Source organism: Sarcophilus harrisii, chromosome 3, assembly GCF_902635505.1.
Source record: "Sarcophilus harrisii chromosome 3, mSarHar1.11, whole genome shotgun sequence".
Classification (NCBI taxonomy): domain Eukaryota; kingdom Metazoa; phylum Chordata; class Mammalia; order Dasyuromorphia; family Dasyuridae; genus Sarcophilus; species Sarcophilus harrisii.
In genome coordinates this window covers 313,938,229-313,958,614 of record NC_045428.1, presented here as the reverse complement: position 1 = coordinate 313,958,614, position 20,386 = coordinate 313,938,229, and the positions used below count along the sequence as shown (strand labels likewise).

At 36.5% G+C, this 20,386-nt stretch overlaps 1 protein-coding gene across 1 annotated transcript in view; it reads right to left on the bottom strand.

The window, feature by feature from the left end:
- Positions 1-783: 783 nt before the first annotated feature.
- The window catches only part of CLSTN2 (calsyntenin 2), a 548,572-nt gene continuing 528,969 nt past the window's right edge, over positions 784-20,386 (bottom strand). Inside the window, exons 11-16 of the mRNA XM_031959829.1 lie at positions 13,174-13,397; positions 9,089-9,259; positions 7,858-8,003; positions 6,095-6,215; positions 3,884-4,068; positions 784-1,069 (exon numbers count right to left, since the gene is read on the bottom strand). Coding sequence (XP_031815689.1) covers positions 869-1,069; positions 3,884-4,068; positions 6,095-6,215; positions 7,858-8,003; positions 9,089-9,259; positions 13,174-13,397 — 1,048 coding nt within the window. The 3' untranslated portion in view covers positions 784-868. The remainder of the gene's footprint in view (positions 1,070-3,883; positions 4,069-6,094; positions 6,216-7,857; positions 8,004-9,088; positions 9,260-13,173; positions 13,398-20,386) is intronic.

Sequence of the window (20,386 nt, the reverse complement as noted above, 5' to 3'; positions counted from 1 at the left end):
TACAAAGGAGAGTATGCTTACTAGATGCTATTTTTCAAATTTCTGTGTCACTATTTGGCTGAAAAGATAATGGCCCAACCAACAGGCAATCATATTTTATTGTGTGAATGCTCATTGTGGGTCTCTCATCTATGTCTGGAGGTCAGTTCTACTGCTCATGACTGACAATAAAGAATGATTTGGTGTTATTGATATTCTGTAGAAGCTAACATAGGCCCCAGAGAGAAGAAGTTGGGTAATATCTTCTCCTTTTTCTCTTTCTCCCCCCAAAACCCAACCATTTATAATAAGTATATCTTGTCTTTTTAACAATATAAACTTAGATTATGAAGTTCATCCAACCTTTCTGCATAAAATGTTGACCTTTCAAAGAGGTAAGAAGAGGCAACTATGAGCATAATTTACCCACTGCCATTCACCCAGTCACAATGCTGGACTATGATCAAAGTAAAATGTACTTCAGTGTAGTGAAACCCAAGGCCAAGGAGGAGCATTTGACCTGGCAGAAATAAAGAACATCAGAAACGGAGAACCTTCCTATATGGAAAAAATAGCAAAGGCAAAAACTCTATGGATTGAATGACAGGAATCTGGTGAGCCCATTGGGAATGGAGAGACACATTTGGGAAGAAGAGATGGCAAGCTAAGTCTAGAGTGCTCACTGACAATGTGGGAGGACTTATCTGGGTCATCTGTGCTTTCCTGGGCCTTCTCAGCCCCCAGGAGCAAAGGGTTAAGTCATCATGTAAAGCTGTGCTGAGCAAAGCTATCCAAATCCTGTCATCAAATTCATAGTCTCTGTAACTGGACTCAGGAATACATTGTATTGGTGTTTACAAAAGGGATATACCTGGGACCACAGGATTTTCTAGTAAGGGAGTGTTGAATCATCCCATTCCAGCTGGGCTTGCCTGGGGCCATTTTGCCCACCTCTGCCCTTGCCAATCTCTTCTTCCTCTTCCTCACTATCATCTGAGTCATCACTGGAGCTGTCCTCTTCTTCTACTTCCTCTTCTTCATCCTCGTCTTCCTCACTCTCCTCTTCCACATGTCCAGGTTCTTCATATTTCTAGATGTCAATGTAGGGAAAAAGCACATTGAGAAACCCCCTTCCTTAGGAGCCTGAATTCAGAGCACTCAATAAAACCAATTTTTTTTCTTGCCGTTATTAAAGGATCTTTTACTGCAACATTCATGAAAATGCTTATATAAATGAATCTTCTGAAACTCTTTGCTCTTAATGCTAAGTATCCCTGTTTTGAGATATGTTCATCATTAATGCTAAATGGTTGATAACTGGCCAAAGGGCATAGGCCATATTCTATGTAAAACAGCAGGGAAATTCAGCGGCTTTCTGATATTGATTCTAGTTAAAGAGATGTCCTTGAAACATAGGGAAAAGAAATTCTGTGTCAGTCCTACAAAGGTCATCACAATCATTCAATGAGTCAGTCTAACAACAGGGCCATTAATATAGCCATATTTATTGCAAAGAGATGTCTGCTCTTATTTTTCAACATTTCAAGAGCATTTAATAAATGCTGTAATGTCTTATCTACAGAAGTATTGCAGAAATAATGGTTTGGACATGTATACTTATTTTGTATTTAATTTATCCTCTAATATTTTTAACATGTATTGGTTATCCTGCCATCTAGGGAGGGGGTAGGGGGAAGGAGGGGAAAAATTGGAACAAAAGGTTTGGCAATTGTCAGTGCTGTAAAATTACCCACGCATATGACTTGTAAAAACATAAAATAAAATAATTTTTAAAAAAGTATTGCAGAATATTAGAGTTGTGATGAAACTTTTTTTTTTTTTAGCCCATTCTCATTCCTTAATCTTTGTTAGGGATTTGCAAATGTGGAAACTTTTTCTATGAGTTCAGATCATCAATTGTGTAATTTATAATCTTAATGGATTAGCCTGCGCCAATGAGAAGTTGTAATATAGTGGTGATGTATCAGAGATAGGAATATTAGTACTCTTATTACTATACCATAGTGCCTCTCATTTATTATTTAACCCTCAGAAAAGTTGAGATAAATAATTTTTTACTTTCTAGCTGGGGATAATATTCAAATTCATTAGAAGGTTATGATATCATTTGTTAATATGTAATATTAGAAAGAAATATTACTTTTGGACAGACACATGCATAATCCTTCCTATTTTATGTATCCAGGGAATAAGAATGACAAAAGTCCAGTCTTTCTTGTACCTTCATTTCCATGCCTTTCCTCCTTATAGCAATCATTGCTTCACCTGTTTCTAGTCCCCAAATCCAATTCACTACAATTTCAGGTCCCCAACTTAACTATTGCCTCTGGTTTGGACAGTTTAAAAGTGGTGCATGCTCCAAAATGGGTTTGTGTTGATATGTGTGTTCCTTCTATATGGAATATCCTTTTTGCTTTCTAAATCTTGCCCATCCTTCAAGGTTAAGCTCAAAGAACATTTTCTTTAAGAAACCTTCCTTCACTACTTCCCAAAATGACTTTTCTCTTCCCTAACTACTATAGCATTTAAATCTCTACTGCATATTGTATTCTGTAAGGTCTTGTATTCTTTTAAATGTTTCACCTGTTTTAGTCTCTCCATCTATTGGATTAATTTCCTTGGGAGTGGGGAGGAAGAAATGGAGCTGGCAAGATCATGCTTTCTTTTATTTTTACTTAGTTTATAGTTACACAGAACTGGACACATTACATGTACTCAATACTAATGCTGACTTTTACATTGCATAGTGAACAGTTTAATGTGGCTGACAGATAGGAGGCAGGTCCCTAACATCTTCTTTCTCTATTGCCCCACAATTCTCCCTTTTTATCATCTCTTTGCTGACTTCCTAGTTTCCTGACCATCTACTCTGGCCCCTCTCTCAAGTATAGGCTTATTTATATTGTCTAAAGAGAGTTCTTTCTATCTGGGCTGAATCTCTTAGTGTAATGTAATCATTAAAATGAAGATAGGAGATTCTATTATTAGTTAGTAGGTTCTTTCAAGAGGTGGTACAGCAATTTCTTCCATGAGCTAGCAACCAATTTAACTCTGGCTGATATGATTAAAACTTGCTTGGATAAAACTTTTGTTTTAAGTTGACAAGGTTTATTTCCTGTGGGTATGTTCATTTTCACAAATCAAGAAAGGCATAAGAATTGATGATGTGTGACTGGAGATTTCACAGTTAAGGTGGGGATGTAGTGTATAGTTAGGTAGGTTTCAAATGTTCAGTACATTTAGGAACTTTCAAAAAGTTTTAGACAGAGAATCACAGATTTAGAGGGATAGATCTTGGAGTTCATGTAATCCAACTGTCTCATTTTATAGATGAAGAAACTGATGTCCAGAGAAGTTGCTTAAGATTATATAGGGTAGTAAGTAACAGAGGTAGACTTTCCCCCCCACAATACCCCTCCATACTCCTGCCAAAAAATTCTATAGAGGGCTCTCCTAATATCATAGATGACATATCAAACTGCCTATCAGAATATACTCTATCCTGGATAGCTCTCAAATCTTAGAAGCAAGGCTCAGTTTGTTACATATAATGGAACACTCAGCAAGCAATACTGAACACCCACTATATTCCTAACTCTGTTAACAAAAGTAAAAAAATAGGGCTCTAGTTCTCATAAGTGTATCATTTCACTGGGTAACAAGATTAATGTAAAATAAATGAGTGGTAAATAATCCAATGCATAAGATGGTTTGTAATTAATTGGGTGCTAAAGCCTCTGGTTCAGATTGGAAGTGTCAAAAGAATTGAGGGAAGAAGCAGGTCTTGATTTGACCCTTGAATAAGTTAGATTTTTGAAAGACTGAGAAGAAAGGGGAAGGGAGATCCCAGGAAGGACTTTCCAGGTAAAGGGTTATGGTTTACCTCCATGGGATTGACAGTGATGGTAAGTGCAGAGTCGTCCCAATCCATTTCACTTTCTTTGGCTGATTCACTCTCTTGTATGCAATGCTGGTGTGCTACTCGGATTCGATAGACACCCATGGCTACGACAAATACCAACATTCCGACACACACGATTATGACCACCGTAGCAATGCTGGGAATGACTGAAAAGAGACAAAAATAAATGCAGATGCATTTCCATTCATGACATCATAGGTAATCCCAAAGATAATTGTTCTACATGGTTATCTAATGTTTATCCCATCCTTTATACTTTCCAAAGTGATTTTTATCACATATTGTTTAATATTCTCTGTGAAAGTTACTAATTTGAACTAGGCATTAGAATGAGGAGGAACTTTAGAGACCCAGCTAGGCTAACCCTGTTATTTTTTAGATGAAGAAAATGCATGTTCAGGAAAGGGAGGCAAATTATCCATAGTCACCCAGGTACTAAATACCAAAGCCAGCATTCAAACTCATGTCCTAGGGTTTTTTTTTAAACTCAAGTGCTTTCCCCATTATGCCCAACATTCCCCCTTTATAGATGAGGCATAGGGAGCATAGCAAGTTTAGCTAGACCTTTTTCTTGGACCCTCTGGCTGAGATAGCAGGATTCTGTATTTTTATGTTTTCCCATTTTCTTATCCTTATTCAGGGACAAACTTCTTAAAATTCTATTCTTTCTTAAATCAACATAATTATATGTATATTATACATACCCAGTAAAATGTCAACTGCTTGAGGGCAGGGACTTAAATTTTTGTCTTTGTACACATAGGGGCCTAGCACAGTGCTTGGCACAGAGCAGACGCTTAATAAATGCTCTTCTATGATGAAGATGATGATGGTGGTGATGATGATGTTCATAGTCTTTAGCTCTGGAAGGACCTTGGGGAGCATGTAGTTTAATTTCTCATTTTGCAAAGGAGGAAATAGAGAGCCAAAGAAGGAAAAGTACTTATTCAAGATCTTAGTAGCAGAAAGGATATTTGAATCCAGGTGTTTTCCAATTTGACTGGATTTCATTTATTCATTTATTTATCTATTTCTTTTCTTTCTTTCTTTCTTTCTTTCTTTCTTTCTTTCTTTCTTTCTTTCTTTCTTTCTTTCTTTCTTTCTTTCTTTCTTTCTTTCTTTCTTTCTTTCTTTCTTTCTTTCTATTTATCTATCTATCTATCTATCTGTCTATCTAATCTTTTCATCTACTTACCTATCTACCTACCTATCTGGCAATTGGGGTTAAGTGTCTTGCCAGGGTCATAGAGCTAGTAAATGGCTGAGTTCCAATTTGAACTCCCCAGGGCTGGTATTCAATTCACTGGACCACCTAGCTTTTTTTTTTCCCTTTTCTGCTATTAGATACATTTCCACTCACAAAACTGGCATTGTGATTCTATTTATATAGCCATGAGTTATTAGTATTCTTATTTTTAAAGATGAGAAAATACCTCACTTTTATAAGGTACTTTTCAGGTAATACAATGTCATCCTCCCAGATGTTGATAGAAATATTTTAAATTGAAACTGAGGCTCAGAAGTGTGACTTACTCAATTAAACCTACCTATAAAGATGGAGTAGTGATTTTTAACCCTGATCTTCTAATAATAAGGAGAAACTGAGATAGACTCATTAATTTTCTTGAAGTCACATATTGAGAGTTAGTGGCAGAATAAAGATTAAAACCCCATTCTTTTGGTCTTCCATCACCAGGATCCTTCTAATATATTGATTTGCTGATACAAGTTATTATTTGAAACATTGTATAATTAATATGATGTAACACAACATATATGAGAGAGACTTTTCGACATAGTAAAGAGCTGGCTTTGGAATCAAGATCTGGTTGTGTGTGTATTTACATTCTTATAATGTATATGTATGTATATATACAGACAATATCAGAAATATATGTATATGTGCATACACACACACACATATAATGTCACTTAGATACTTCCCAGTTGTGCATTTCTGGTTAAAGTCACTCAAGCTTTATGTACCTAAAGACCTTAGGAACTCCTAAGTCAGTGAATGATTGATATCTTTATTGATAGAGGAACTTTTTGTCCTGAAGGGTGACTCTGGGAACTGTGAATGATTGTAGATTTGGTTGAAGGGAGGAGAAGACATATTTGTTGGGGAGGCATTGATACTAAGATAAGGTGTACAGGTCCCACTAGTCTTACCTGAATTACGTATGCTACTTATTTCGGGCTCTGAGTGATGGATGGACTGTAAGAATTGAGGCTGCACAATCATATGGTTGATGTATTGTGAGTCTGGGTTGATCTCATGTAGAACATTCACCTGAAAATATAAAGAAAGAAACTGGTTGCACCTGTACCTTTAGCTGTTATGTGGGCTAATTGCTGTGGCCTCCTTTGCATGTAGGATCTTGGAATCAGGCAGTTCACAAAGGTGAACTGTCATCCTTTGAATTTTCAAAAATTTAAATTTTAATTGATAGGTATCTGTTGTTTTTATCTCACTATATTTTTAAATATAGGTCTCCTCTCTCCCCAGCAAAGAATAAAAGAGAAAGTTGTGGGGGAAAATGTTTAGGAAAACTAAACAGCATGCCAACTGAATATATACTATTTTTCCAAGTTCACAATCTTCAATATTACAAATAAGGAGGAAGGAGATAATTTTATTATCTCTTCTTTGGAAATGAGAGTGATTATTATAATTATAGTTCAATTATATTCAATATTTTTTGCTATTGTTATTCTTTCCTTGTGTATTGAATTTTTATTTTCCTAGTTCTACTTGTTTCTCTTTGTATCAATTCACGTAAGTCTACCAACGTTCTTTAGATTCTCCATATTTATTATTCCTTATGGTACAATAATATTCCATTAGATTCACTTACCACAATTTATTTACCCCAATTGACAAGTAGCTACTTTAGTTTTTGTTTATTGCTACAACAAAAATGTTTTACTAGTAACATTTTTTGTGTATTTAGGACTATTCTATTTTGTCTTTGATCTATTTGGGGAATATATCTAGCAGTGACATAGTTGCCTTCCTTGAATCTTAATCAATGTTTAATCAGTACTTGGAAACTAGAAATGAAGTGGTTGGCCATTAACCATTTATGTAGTATGACTAAACAAAATTGATATGAAGATGAAATCAACTGATCTCAGTAGAAAGTTAGGGGACAGTGAAATGTAATATAAATTATCAGATATAGTTGCTGTGCATGTTGGTTTGGCTTAAAATTTTCTCTTATAAGAAAAGCAAGTTAATGGAAAATGACTAGCATAAAAATAAAAGGTTTTGAATTTTTAAAAAGAAATTTTGGGGAGTGGTGGTGGAATTAAAAGGACAAACAGAACCAAGATGAGGTCAAGCACACAAGCAAATGAACAAAGAATGAAGTGTATTCCAAAGTCTTAAATTATACTCTATTTCTTGTCTTGGGCTATTTTGGCAAGTATCAGTTTATTAAACTCCCTTAATGTTAATACCTCAACAGTCTCCTTTCTTTGGAGTATCCTAGAGCAGTAAACATTCTGCTTGGCTAAATCTATGAAGGAGAAAGGGTATTCTCTCTTCTTTATTTCTCTTCACTTCTCTCTGTTCACCACTTATGCAGATTTGAGTTTGCTCTTGATTTAGTGAAGAAAAAAAACTTAACTTTTAAGTGATTTTTGTGGTTCTGGGAGCAATTATCACTCCAATTTGTGAAAGCAATGGGTAGGTGACCAAGAAGAGAGACTAAAGAGGTTCATTTAGATCTTGTGTCTTTTATATCTCTAACTTGATCTAGGTTTTTGCAATTGAGTGAATGAGAATTTTTAGAACTATTTTTTTCAATAATTGCATCTCCTCTTTTTTCTTAAGGGGACCACAAGGAAGGAAAGGGGGTGGGCAGTTTCTTTGTAGGATCCCACCAGGGCCATGAATACCTGTTTGTGAGATAAAACAATAGTAGACTCACCTCTAAATTAAATTCATTACTAGTATAGCGTCCATTGAGCTCTGAGCACTTGATCTGGAACTTTCGATCATCCAAGCTGCCTGGGTTCCAGTTGCGATACCGGACTTGGCGAAGAACCTGTTCATAGCTGGTCATTGTGCCCACACCTGGATCAGGAAAGTCATAATACTAGTCATTCTTAGGAGAATTCCCCAAGACCAACTCGTGATTTATGTGTACCGTTCTCTATATTTGCCAAGAGAGGTAATTCTGTTGATGGAGAGGATAAGGGGAGGAATGAACATCAAATTAAGTTTTACTAGTGAAATAAATTATTTCTTGAAAAGAGTCAGGTTTCAAAGATTCAGCCAAATTAAATTATTATCATTTATACCTGGTGGGGATTCTGGGTAGGGTAGATTGACTCACTGTTAATAATTTCTAAAGCTGAAAGAAAATACCATATATTTAAATTATTTAGATCATTGGTTCCTAATTTTTTTTGTCCTACAAACTCCTTTTAATGAAAAAATAAAAGCATTGAGAATACTAAGAGTGATTTAATATACTACTCACAATATTCTTTCCCCCAAAATTTCTTAATAGTATTTTTAGTATCCAATAGTATCCAATTACATGTAAAGATAATTTTCAACATTCATTTTTGAAAGATTTTGAGTTTCATATTTTTCTCTCCTCCTTCTTTCCCTTTCTCTCCCCTTTCCTCAAAAGGCAAGCAATCTGATATAGATTATACCTGTGCAATCATGTAAAACATATTTCCACATGATTCATGTTGAACTCACAGTATTCTTTTAGATTTATTCAGTAAGTGCTTTCAGTAATTATGATGATAGCAAATATATAATGCTTCAAACATGCATGTTCTTATTGTCAGAGAGAGAAAATATATTTGTAATATATTAGGCAATTATTTACTGTTTTAAAGAATTTTTAGCATGAACTCTTTAGAATTGGAGGCTCAAGGTCAGAATTTCTGTTCCATCACTTACTTGGGGGTTGAGTCTCACTTAAGAGGAACCACTGTTCTGGTGATTCCTACTGGTATGAGTGACCCAGACTGGTCATTAAGATCAAGTAGTCAAAATCATGAGTCAGAAATCATATCTTCCCCACCTTTTCCAACTGGGCAATGGCCATGGTAATATAATTACCTGAGATATCTTCTCTTTGACCTCTGACCAGCTTATTAAGGGGATTCAGGAAACGGAAGTACTGTTAATTCCCTTACCATAGATAGAATAGCCTGATGTGGAATTTGTGGCATCCAGATGTCTTTCCCGCAGCTCGTCATAGTCTAGTTCTAAGCACTCCTGCCTGGGTTCAAGTTCTTCCCCCACCACCAAAATATCACAGAAATCCAAGTTGTGTAGCATCTCCTCTAAGAGCACATGCTTTGGAGCTGTGGGAGGGAAAAAAGCAGAGAACAAAGGTCTAGCTTGGAAACAACCATGTAATGGTGGAAAGTGCGCAAGAGTCAGTCTCAGGGTTATTAATATGAGAGTTTTTGTTTTAATGCTTATGAGTTGTGTGAACTTTAGCACATCCTTCTACCTCTCTGAACCTCAGTTTACTTACTTATAAAGTGGGGGCAATGATATTTGCATTGTCCCTATCATAAAATTATAATGATAAAAGTTCAGTCATTCAGTAATAAATTACAATTTATTAAGAGCCTATTATGGGCAAGCTAGGGTTACAAAGAGAAACTCCCCCCAAAATCCAATAAACAATCTTTTCCTTCCCTCTCTCTTGCTTCCCTCCCTCTCTCAAAATCACTTCTAAAAGGAGTTCAAAAATCGAATGGATACAAACAACTATGTAAGAAACAAGACACACATACATATACTTACATATATACACATATATACACAGAGAGAGATATATGTATCTATATTATATACATACACATAGATACAGGAAAAAAGGTATGTATGTGTGTGGGGACTCTCTAAGGGAAAGCATGAAAGTTAAGGAGGTCTGGGAAAGGCTGTTTGTGAAAATGGGACTTCAGCTGAGACCTGAAGGAAGTCAGGAAGCACTGGTGATGGGGAGAGATCTCCAAGGAGACAGGAGATGGTGTTGGGTAAAAGGAAAACCAGGAAGTGTCATTACACTGCAGAGCAGATGCAAGGAAGTAAGGTATAGGAAGAATGGAGAGGCAGAAATTGACCAAGTGATGAAAGACGGTAAAAATCAGATGATTTTATATTTGATCCTGAAAAATTAGGGAATTTATATGGAATTTATAGAATAGGGAGGTGACGTAGGCCTGTGCTCTAGGTAGACCCACTTGGCAGATTGGAGTGGAGGAAGCATGGCGGGGAGATCCATGAACAGGCTGTTACAGTAGTCCAGGATGGAAGGCCTGCACCAGGCCCATTACAAAGATGTGAGGACGGTAGAAACAACAGGACTTGACAATTGTTAAGTCCTGAAAGTACTTCATAAATGTGACTTATCATTGCCATCCTTGTTGGCCTCTGACACAATTGCTGTGCTGCTGTTCTGTATATAGGGCTGTTATTATCCAGATCAGGGATTCTTCACCCTTTTTGTATTTCACTTTTGGCAGTTTGGTGAAGTTTATATTCCCTTCCAAGTAATTTTTTAAAAATGCATAAAATATAATATATAAGAGTGACAAAGGAAACAAGTTATATTAAAATACAATTAAAATATATATAATTATTACAAAGATTCACATGCTCCAGGCTAAGAACTCTTAATATGATGGAATTAAGAGAGCTAGTCACTGAAGGTCCCCAGGCTTTCATTTCTCCATTTGTAAAGGGAAAGAGTGGGGTAAATGGCATCTGAGATCCTTAAGATCTCATGATATTTAGTAGCTTCTTCTCCCAGACCCCAAGTCTCTACTCTGGCCAAAAATATCTCCCCTAAATCCTGAATTCTAGCAGCAGTATTACTGCTTTTTGTTGATCTATTGTTTTTGAAAATCCACAATAAACTGCCAATATGTTACTTGGAAGAAGTAATACATTAATACCAACATATTAGCATGGCAAGCTGAGAGCAGAATTGTATAGAACCCTATCCTGGCTTTAGGGCATGATGTTAGCATAGCTCTCCACAAGTCTTCTCCTCTTTTGCCTGCTCCCTGGCTTATTTTATGACTCTCAATTTTTCAAGGAAATGGTTGGATAGTTTTAAGAACCTATTAAACCTTGAAAAATGCCAGCCAGAGGGCAGCAGTTCTGATGGGAAAAAAAAAAAAAAACTTCACCCCATATCAAAGGCATTCAAGAGCATATGTGGAAGTATGAACAACAAACATAATTGAAAATTGATCTTGAAAGCCTCTCTGCATAGGGTTTTTCCAGCCCTTCTTTCTTTTGAATGATGGTCCAGGGAAGAGAAACCTGGCAATTAGGCAAGGGGTAGGGGGAAGATCTTGAGTCTTACACTAATTAGAGAGCTATAGGTTGAAAACATGAATCTACTTTCCCATAGTAACCTTAATTTCCCCAGAGCCCCAAAAGACTAACTCAGAATAATTCTCTGGGGGCTTTGAGTGGCAAGTTAGCATGGTGCCTGCTAGTAATAGAACAAGGAAGACTGACTAAATAATTATTTTCCCAGTCTTGTTGATGATGGTGGGTATTAGTGTTGTGCACAGCTTTAGTTCTTTAAAATCCCTCTTGAATCCTTGCATTCCTTCTTCTCATTCCCTTCCTTCCAATCCCCAAGAAAGTTCAATTTTAACAAATCCATTTATGGGGCCATGAAGATTATATCTCTTTGGGAAGGCATTTATCTCTAGATAAAATAATAATAATGACAAAGACAATGACATGCAATACTTTTAAGATTTGCAAAGGTCTTTATTTATGTTAACCCATTTGATTCGCATAACAGCCCTATGAAATCTTGTAATTACCTCCATTTTATAGATGAAAAAACTGAAGCTGAGTTTCTTGCTCAGGGTCACATAGCTAAGTATGTGTCTGAGGTGGTATTTGAAGTTAACCATCCTGACTCCAAGTCCAATACTTTTTTATCAACTGTGCCACTGTTGAGATATCAATTTTCTAACAATGAGATAATCATAATCTGGTAGGGTGGGAAGGGACTTGATGGAATTGTTTTGTCCTATACCTTTTATTTGACTGATGAGCAAACTGAGGCGCATTGAAATATTGGACTCAATTAAATAAAACCAGGACTAGGATCCAGGTGTTCTGACTTACAGGCTTATCACTGACTTGACACTACTAACTTGTGATGGGTAGGTATAAATCCATTTGTCATTATTTATAACTTATAATAAAGTTGGCTTTTGAGTTTTTCAAGAATGAATTCTAATCCTGGCTCTGACACTAATCTCCTTATGATCTTTAGTTAATCACTTTACCTTCTCGGGCTTCAGTTTCTTCATCTGTAATTGAGAAGTTTGAACTAGTCTCCTCTAGTTCCAAATCTATGATTTTAAGATCCCATCTTTTTAACTAGACAATTAACTGGCTTATTGGATCTGTAAATAATAGGACAATTCTGGAAATCACTAATTGTCCCTTCCTGCTGTGCCCATTAGCTGGTGCTAGAGCTTTAGGCTGACATGCAAACTACATCTAGAAGGTATCTATTATAGCTTCCAATAGCTGAGGTCAAAGCTGCATTTTTGTTCTCACTGACGTTAACCATAAATGACCATAGGAGAGAAGAAAAGATCATACAGCATAATGAACATTGGCACAGAACTCCGAAACTGCACAATCCGAGACAGGTAAAATACAATTTATTTTTATGAGCTACAGAGTGTTCAAGGAGGGCTCGGATTGCAATATTCTTCAGCCTTCAGGGAGCAGGGATAGTTTAAGGCAACTGGTAATTAGGATTATTATAGAAGCAACCCTTCAGGGAATCGAGTCCACCCAAACCTGAGGATCATTAGCAACCACTTTCCTGAAGGATGGATAGAGACTTGAAAGTTATTCTCCTTGAGAAACATAGCTGAGGACAGTTCTCAAATTGATGTTTTTTTCTCCTATAAACTTGCACCACTGTAGAGGGAGGAAAAAAAAGAAGAATTTTTCCTACAGGCATATACTTTAGCCTTCGGTGTTGCTAATATTGGTCCCTCACTGAATAATTCAAAATACTTTATTCGTCTTTCACTGAACAACCCTACCGATAATGAAACTGTTGGAAATACGAGTGTTGAAAATTTCCCAATAACTTAGAGTAATCTTGCTGAGTGAGACCTTCATTTTACTACATACATGTTGAAAAATGTTTACACCTTAAAATACAGCCTCAGATGCTGTCAAGAAGGTAACAAAAGCCCCCTAAACGAACCTTGGTCTTCCTCTTTGGAGTCTCCTGGTGGCTCTGCTTTGGCAAGAGTGCTCACAATCTTGACATTGGGAAAGAGTGTCACTCCTTTGGCACTTTCAAACTGGGCAGCTGGCCTCACAAGGTGGTCTGTTCCACTAATGGTGATCCTGGGCTCTATGGCTTGCAGTACCATCACATAGGCATCCACATCTGGAACGCTGATGCAGACATCTTCTCCAAAACATCTGGAAAAAACACAGGGATCCTTCAGTGAATGGTATGGCTGGCAATTTACCAATTTAATTCAATTTGACACGTAGTATGATTCAACTTACTATAAGTGGGGCACTTTTGGTGCTGGAGACAGGCAGATGAAAAACAACACAGTTTCTGCCCTTGGGGAATGTACTCTCTACTAAGGTGATAAGATATGATCAAATAGAGTGGGTTGGAGAGAGAGAGAGGGAAAGAAGGAAATCTGTACTGATTAAGTACCTACTGTGTGCCAGGAACTGTTCCAAAAGCTTTAAGAATATCTCATTTGATCTTCATGACAACCTTGGAAGACAGATTCTATCTATCATTTATTCCCATTTTATAGGTGAAGAAACTGAAGCAGACAGTAGTTAAGTGCTCACAGAGTCATGAAGCTAGTAGGACAGTATAAGGGAAGAGAATAAATATTAAAAATATATACTATGTGCTGGACACTGTGCTAAATGCTTTTTTTTACAAATATTTTATCCTCACAAAGGGTAGGAGCCATTAGGGCCATTATTATCCTTATTTTTCATTTGAGGCAACTGAAGCAGAAATTAAGTGACTTGCCCAAATAGAAAATGTTTATAGCTAGATTTGAAGTCAGAACTTTTTTTTACTCTAGTCCTACTGCTCTATCCATTGTACACCTAGCATGATACTTGTCACAAAGTAGGTGTATTTTTGAGGAGATGAAGGAAAGTGGAGAAACTGGCACCTTAGCTTGGCCTTGAAGGTCATATTTACTAAGTACCTATTTTGGGCCCTATCATGTGGTAAGTGATGTGAACATTTCAAAAAACCTACAAATCATGCTTCTGCCCACTAGGGCTTCCTGTCTAGATGAAGGGACAAGCTGTAAGCCTGTATTGCCCAACATAATAGTCTGCATTCAAGTGCTAACTTGGTGCATTAGATGGTCAGAAATTTAAGATAATATGTGACCCAGGGACACTTCATAGATAAAGATCACTAATCTGGCAGTTTTCAACTTCTAAAAACATAGAACTGAGAGCTAGGAAGGAAGTAAAAATAGCAAAAATAGCCAAAGCCTAGTATACTCCCTTTACTCATAGTAGAACTCCTTAGGCCTTCACTTAATTCAATTGAATAACTGTGTATTGAAACTAATGTTCTGGGTGCTGTGGGATACAAGAATGAAGACCTTACATTGCTCCAGGATTTTAATGTTGAGTAAATATCTCCCTCATAACAACCTTGTGAAAATAATAGTACAAATCCTATTAGGACCACATAGGGAATGATGAATATCAGAAATGAAATTACAACCCAGGGATTTGCACTCAAGAAGCTTTACAATCTAGTAAGTGTAGATAGTATAGAAAAGGTATTGTCCTCTTCTGCTTGAGGGAGGAATAATAATATCTGGCATTTATATAACACTTGAAAGTTTGCAAAATTTTATTATCTGTTTTATAAAAAAATAAAGACATTTCTAGTTGATAAATACAAACTATGGACCAAGCAGTGTGTTAAACTCTGAGAATACAAAAAAACCCAAAAAAACTTTGATACAGTCTAATATTGTCTAATAATAATTTCAGCTATATTATTCCCCTTTTATAGAAAGGATAATTGAAGATGCTTTAAGTCACTTATTCATGGTCACTAGGCCTGTAAATGTCACATCTGAACTCGTTTTCTTGCAGTAAGATCAGGAATGGTTCGTGCTATAAGACTAAAAGAGATATTAACCAATCAGCTAAAATAAGGGGGATTTTGGATTCACATACTGGAGGCATGTATGCTCAGCCCCAGCTACTGTTGGTCTCTCACTGTCCATTGCTGACAACCACTCCAAGTAACTACTTGTCTAGTACAGGAATCTTAACGGTAGGGATCAGAGAAGGTTTCATGGCAAGTGTGGTATTTGAGTTGGTCTATCAAGAATAAATAAAATTTAGGAAGGCATAGGATAGAGAGTACTTTAAACAGCTGCAAAACAAAGGTTTGACAGTGGGAAAGCACATGACTTTTTTGGGAAATGGTAAATAAATAGTTCAGCTTGGTCAGAACATAAGGTAAGAAGCACAGAAAAAAAATAGGTTGGAATCACATTGTAGAGGGCTTTGAATGGTAGATAAAAGTTTTGAGAAGTAATCAAAGAAAGAGAAAAAAACCCAAAAGTTTCTGTAATATCCCAGAAGCTAAGGGAGAAAAAGATTTTTATGAGAGGATGATATTCAGAGAGAATGAGAAGGATGAGACCTGAGAAAACACACACAAATATATACATGATATGGTAATTAAGAGGTCATTGGTGACCTACCACAAAAACAATTTCAGGTAAGTGGAAAACCACATTGTTAAGGAATGAATGGGAGGTAAAGAAGTGGAAGCATAATGAATTTAGACAACTTTTTTGAGAAGACTGAAAACAGAAATATTGGATGGTATCTTGAAAAGGAATGGTGTTTGATGAATTTATTTAATTTTTAGAACATAAAGTATGAACTGTAAGGAGAGACTAAAGATACTTAAGAAAGTAAGTAACTTAGACTTCCAGGTCTAAGAGGAAGTAATAGGGAATGGGATCAAGGCACAGGTTGAAAATGATTCTGAAAAGGAGGGAAATTATTCCTCTCTGAGACTGGAGGAAATAAGAGAGGATGGGTAAACATACAGACATTTTCAGGTGGAGTGGAACAAAGTTGAAAGAGCTCATGTTTCACTTTGTTTAGTAAGGTAGAGCGTGGACCTGGCTTTTGAAAGTGAGTGGAAGTGGTTGTAAAGTTGAAATTACTGAGAAAAGGCCTAATAGTTTGAAAAGTTGAAATTACTGAGGAAAGGCCTAATAGTTTGAAATGTTCATTCCAGGGCATTTGTTGAGTAATTAAAAGATTATTAAAGGGTTGTTGAGTAGTAGTAAAGGTAAAGATAGTAAAGTTAGAGCATGAAATTATAGTACTTTTGCAATATTCTTGAACTATTTTTGGCATTCTAGTAATGGTAGGCGAAAAAATCCACTGTGGCCTTTCTCCATGATTGGAAAATGGGAGGGCAGGTCACAGGTATGAGAGATTGTAGTAATCTAACAAGAACATCATTGAAATGACTGTTCAGGTTGGACAATGGGACTAATAAATCAAGGATCTTGAGGGTACTGGGAGAATGGGTACCACCAGTGAACAGGGGAAGAGATAGTAAAGCAAAGGGAGTAGAGGATAAGAAGTTGGATGGACATGGATTTGGGCTTAACCTTTCTGAGATTCAGTTTCCTTATCTGTAAACTGGGAGGGTCGAATTAGATTCCCTTACATTCTCACTTCTATTTTGTTTTTCTTCCAGTTCTCTCTTTTTATCTCTATCCCTTTTCCTTTTCTCATTCTAATTCATGATTTTAAATTTTAAATGTTATGAGATGGGAATTTCAGAATCTTGAGAGCTTCCTGTGAATTCTGAATAGAATCCAAGGCATGGCTTATTCTTATGGAGTAAACATATAAATCTCTGGTATTGGGAAGGTCCAAGAACTGTGAAATCAAGCTGTTGAAACATGTCAAAATGAATAATGTGTCATATATAGAGTTCTAATAAAAAAAAAAAAAACCAAAACTTTTTTTCTCCAATTTTGCAACAGCAAATTAGAAAGAGAAATGAAGATGAGAATGACAACTTGCAAACTAAGAAAGGGAGGAGAAACTTAAATGGACACAATTAGCAAAACATTTATTAGTCTGAGGGCATTCAGTGTGAAGACAAATACTTGTATTTATATTTACTTGGTGAAATAAAGGACGGGCAAAAAGACTCTTATGAATCATCAAAGAATATGTTACTTTTAGTATTTTCTGTTTAAGGAGGTGTAGGGATTAGCCTTCAATTATTTGGAGGATCCAATTACTCTGGGCCTTAGTTCTAGCTTTGATATTCTATGATTCAGTGGGGCATCTCACTCCCAATGGTGTTAGCTTTATCGTATCCTCTTCACAGATATACTTAAATCATGCGAATCTCTCCCTCATTGCCTCTGGATAATTCAAATGCCTCCTTCTCCTTCCCCATTGCCATTTATTTTAATCCTTCTCCTTCCCCATTGCCATTTATTTTAACTTTGATTAACCTGCAGTGTGAGCAGTTTTTTTTTTTTTCCTTTTATGCATCTCTCTCTAAAATCTCATTCTGTGCCTTAGTTCTCTTTGTCTTCTCTCTACCCCAACTCCACCAGAACTTCATGCCTGTCTAAATATCACTTATCCTGAAATACCCTCATTTTACTGGATATTCCTTCTATTAAGCCTCAGCAGGCTGAGTTTCCATGGTGCAGAATCCTGTTTTGATTGGTGGGGGTTCACAGACACTTCCTATAGAAGGGCTGAACTTTGACAACTATTTGCAGAGGACTGGTCAAACTACTGAGTTCAAAGGAAAATTTATTACCAAAGTTGTCAGAAGGGATTTACAGAGATCAGCCTGCCCAGTAGAAATGGAAATATTTTTATATGATCAGCGTGTAACTCTTAAATATTCAATTAATGTTAAACTGAGTAATCAATGGCATAGTTAATTTGGTAGAAGGTAATTGTTATGAGCATTATTATTAGGTATGCAAATTGTTTTCTAACAGACTGGATAGAGCCATCTTGCTAAATGAGACCCCAGAGCTAACCCATCCTTATCCACTGTGTGTTTTATTTCCCTTTAAGTGTATCACAAGAGTGTTGTTTCTAGGTAGAACTGGTAGTTAGGAGATTTAGAAATATGCTCCTTTGTCTGACAATATACATTGAGCCTGATTCTCCCTGGCCAAGGGGAAGGACATGCTCTATTATTCCTTAGCTGCTTTCCATATTCTCAGGTGAACTAAAACTGACGATTACTAGAGTGTGCTGCTTGGTTGAAAGTATAAGGCTCTGAGGGATTAGGGAATCACCATTCTACTACTTCTAAAATGCCAAGGGAAAGTGGGACTATGCAAAATCAACTGACCAATGTACTTTGATAGAAGAGTATGTGCCTACTGGGGGAAGCCAAATTCTCTTCTCACTCCTTTCATGTGAATATTCAGAAAGCCTTCCTGTATTTTGAGATACTACCCGGTTACAAGGATTGCTTATTACTAGAGTGGGAAAAGTGCTGGATTTGGAAGGAGCTCTGGATTAAAACAGTACTTGTTACTTATTACTGTGTGAAAAATTTTAATCATGCCGGACTTCAGTTCCCACATCTATAAAATGGGTTTATTGTACTAGATGATTTCTATTTGTGCCTTCTAAATCTATGATCCTCTGGAGAGATTACATGAATATAGACTCTGATCTTTACTCAGAAGGAGCTTAGCTGGCAGCCTTGCTCCACTGACTACAATTCTTCAAAAACAGGGTTGTCTAAAGTGGGCTTAGGATCCCTATAGGCTCTTGGAAGGCAGGGGTCATTAATGAATAAAGGAAGTATTCCCTTTTCCTCCTTGAGCTGGGGCTAATTTATGAAATTATTTTTCACTGTTAGAACATAAGATTTCCCTTTGGCAAAATCATGGCTACTCAGTCTTCCTTCTTTGCCCTTCCACCTCTCATTTCTGAACTTCTCACTCCATTCCTGGTCTCTCACTTCCTCCTTTCAGTTCTTATCTCTAGGTCCCATTTTCAAGCAGTTTCTCAACTGCCATAGTTGGAAAAGTATAGTTATGGACCAATAAACTAATTCTCTGCATATATATAGGTTTGCTTTTTATTTAATTCATGGAAACAAAAAAACATTAAATACTTGTGATGGGCTAGTTTTTTTTTTTTGCTAGTTCTAGGGATTCAGAGATGAAGAATGACAATCCATTTCCTCAAGGAGTTAATTAAAATTGGGGAGATTATAGGATACATACAGAAGTAAGCATGGGAAAAAGGTACAGTATGATAGGAGCAAAAAAAATATCAATTCAAAATTGATTTAGGAAAATTTGAGGAAAGAAGGGATCACTTTTAGTTGGAGGAGAAAGGGGTCAGGGAGAGTTGTATGTGGCACCTGAACTATTCCTTGAATAATGACAAGGAAGTTAATAGGCAGAGATGAGAAGATAACACATAGATGGCCTGTGTGAATGAACAAAAGATTGGAGACTGATTTGTGGGGTGAGGAAAGGGAATGTACTAAGGAATATCTAAATAACTTAGTCAGTCTGGAATGTAGTATGTGCCAAGAAAGTATTAAAAATTCAATTAAGGAATTTGTGATTTTTCCTAGGGGCAATGAGGAGTTATGGGAGATTTTGAGCAGGGGAATAACACAGCTAGTTCTAGATGGTCAAATACCACTAGTTCCTTCCTTCCTTCCCTCCCTCTCTCCTTTTCTCCCTTCTTCCTTCTTCCCCACCTTTTCCTCTACCTCTTTCCACATGTAGAGTGGGTGTTACATGTGGGTGTTCTGTCCAAAATAATATAAATTTTGATTACTTATACTTCTCAAGATATCTTGTGGTTTGGGAGATAGATTTTTTTTTTCCTTCCTACTTATTTAGTCTATCATTCCCTCCCCCCCCCAAAAAAAAAAAACCCAAATCGGGGACAATTAACTCTTTGGTCTAATGTAGTTTTCATTTATGATTTCTTGAAAGATAGTTCTGAAAAATCAGGCTTTGATAAAGCTCATTGAGATTCAAATGGAACTATTTGACTATGACTTTAAATTCAAATGACCCTGGTTCTCACTGACTTGACTGAACAGGTATTGACTATGTCAAGCACTGAGGATACAAAAAGAGGCAAAAGTTAGTCCCCTACCCTTAAAGGAGCTTACAATCTAATGAGGGATACAACATGCAAACAAATATATGCTTATTCTTGATAATGTGTCAGATGGTAGCCTTCCCAGGTAATGGAAATTTAATGCTAGAATTTCAGGTTAAACAAACTGCAGACACACAATGATGGAGGGAATTTTAATAAGGATGTCTTTCCAGAGCCCCTTAAATTAGATCACTCATATACATGGATGTCTATTTAGCCTCTTGGGCTTAGAATGA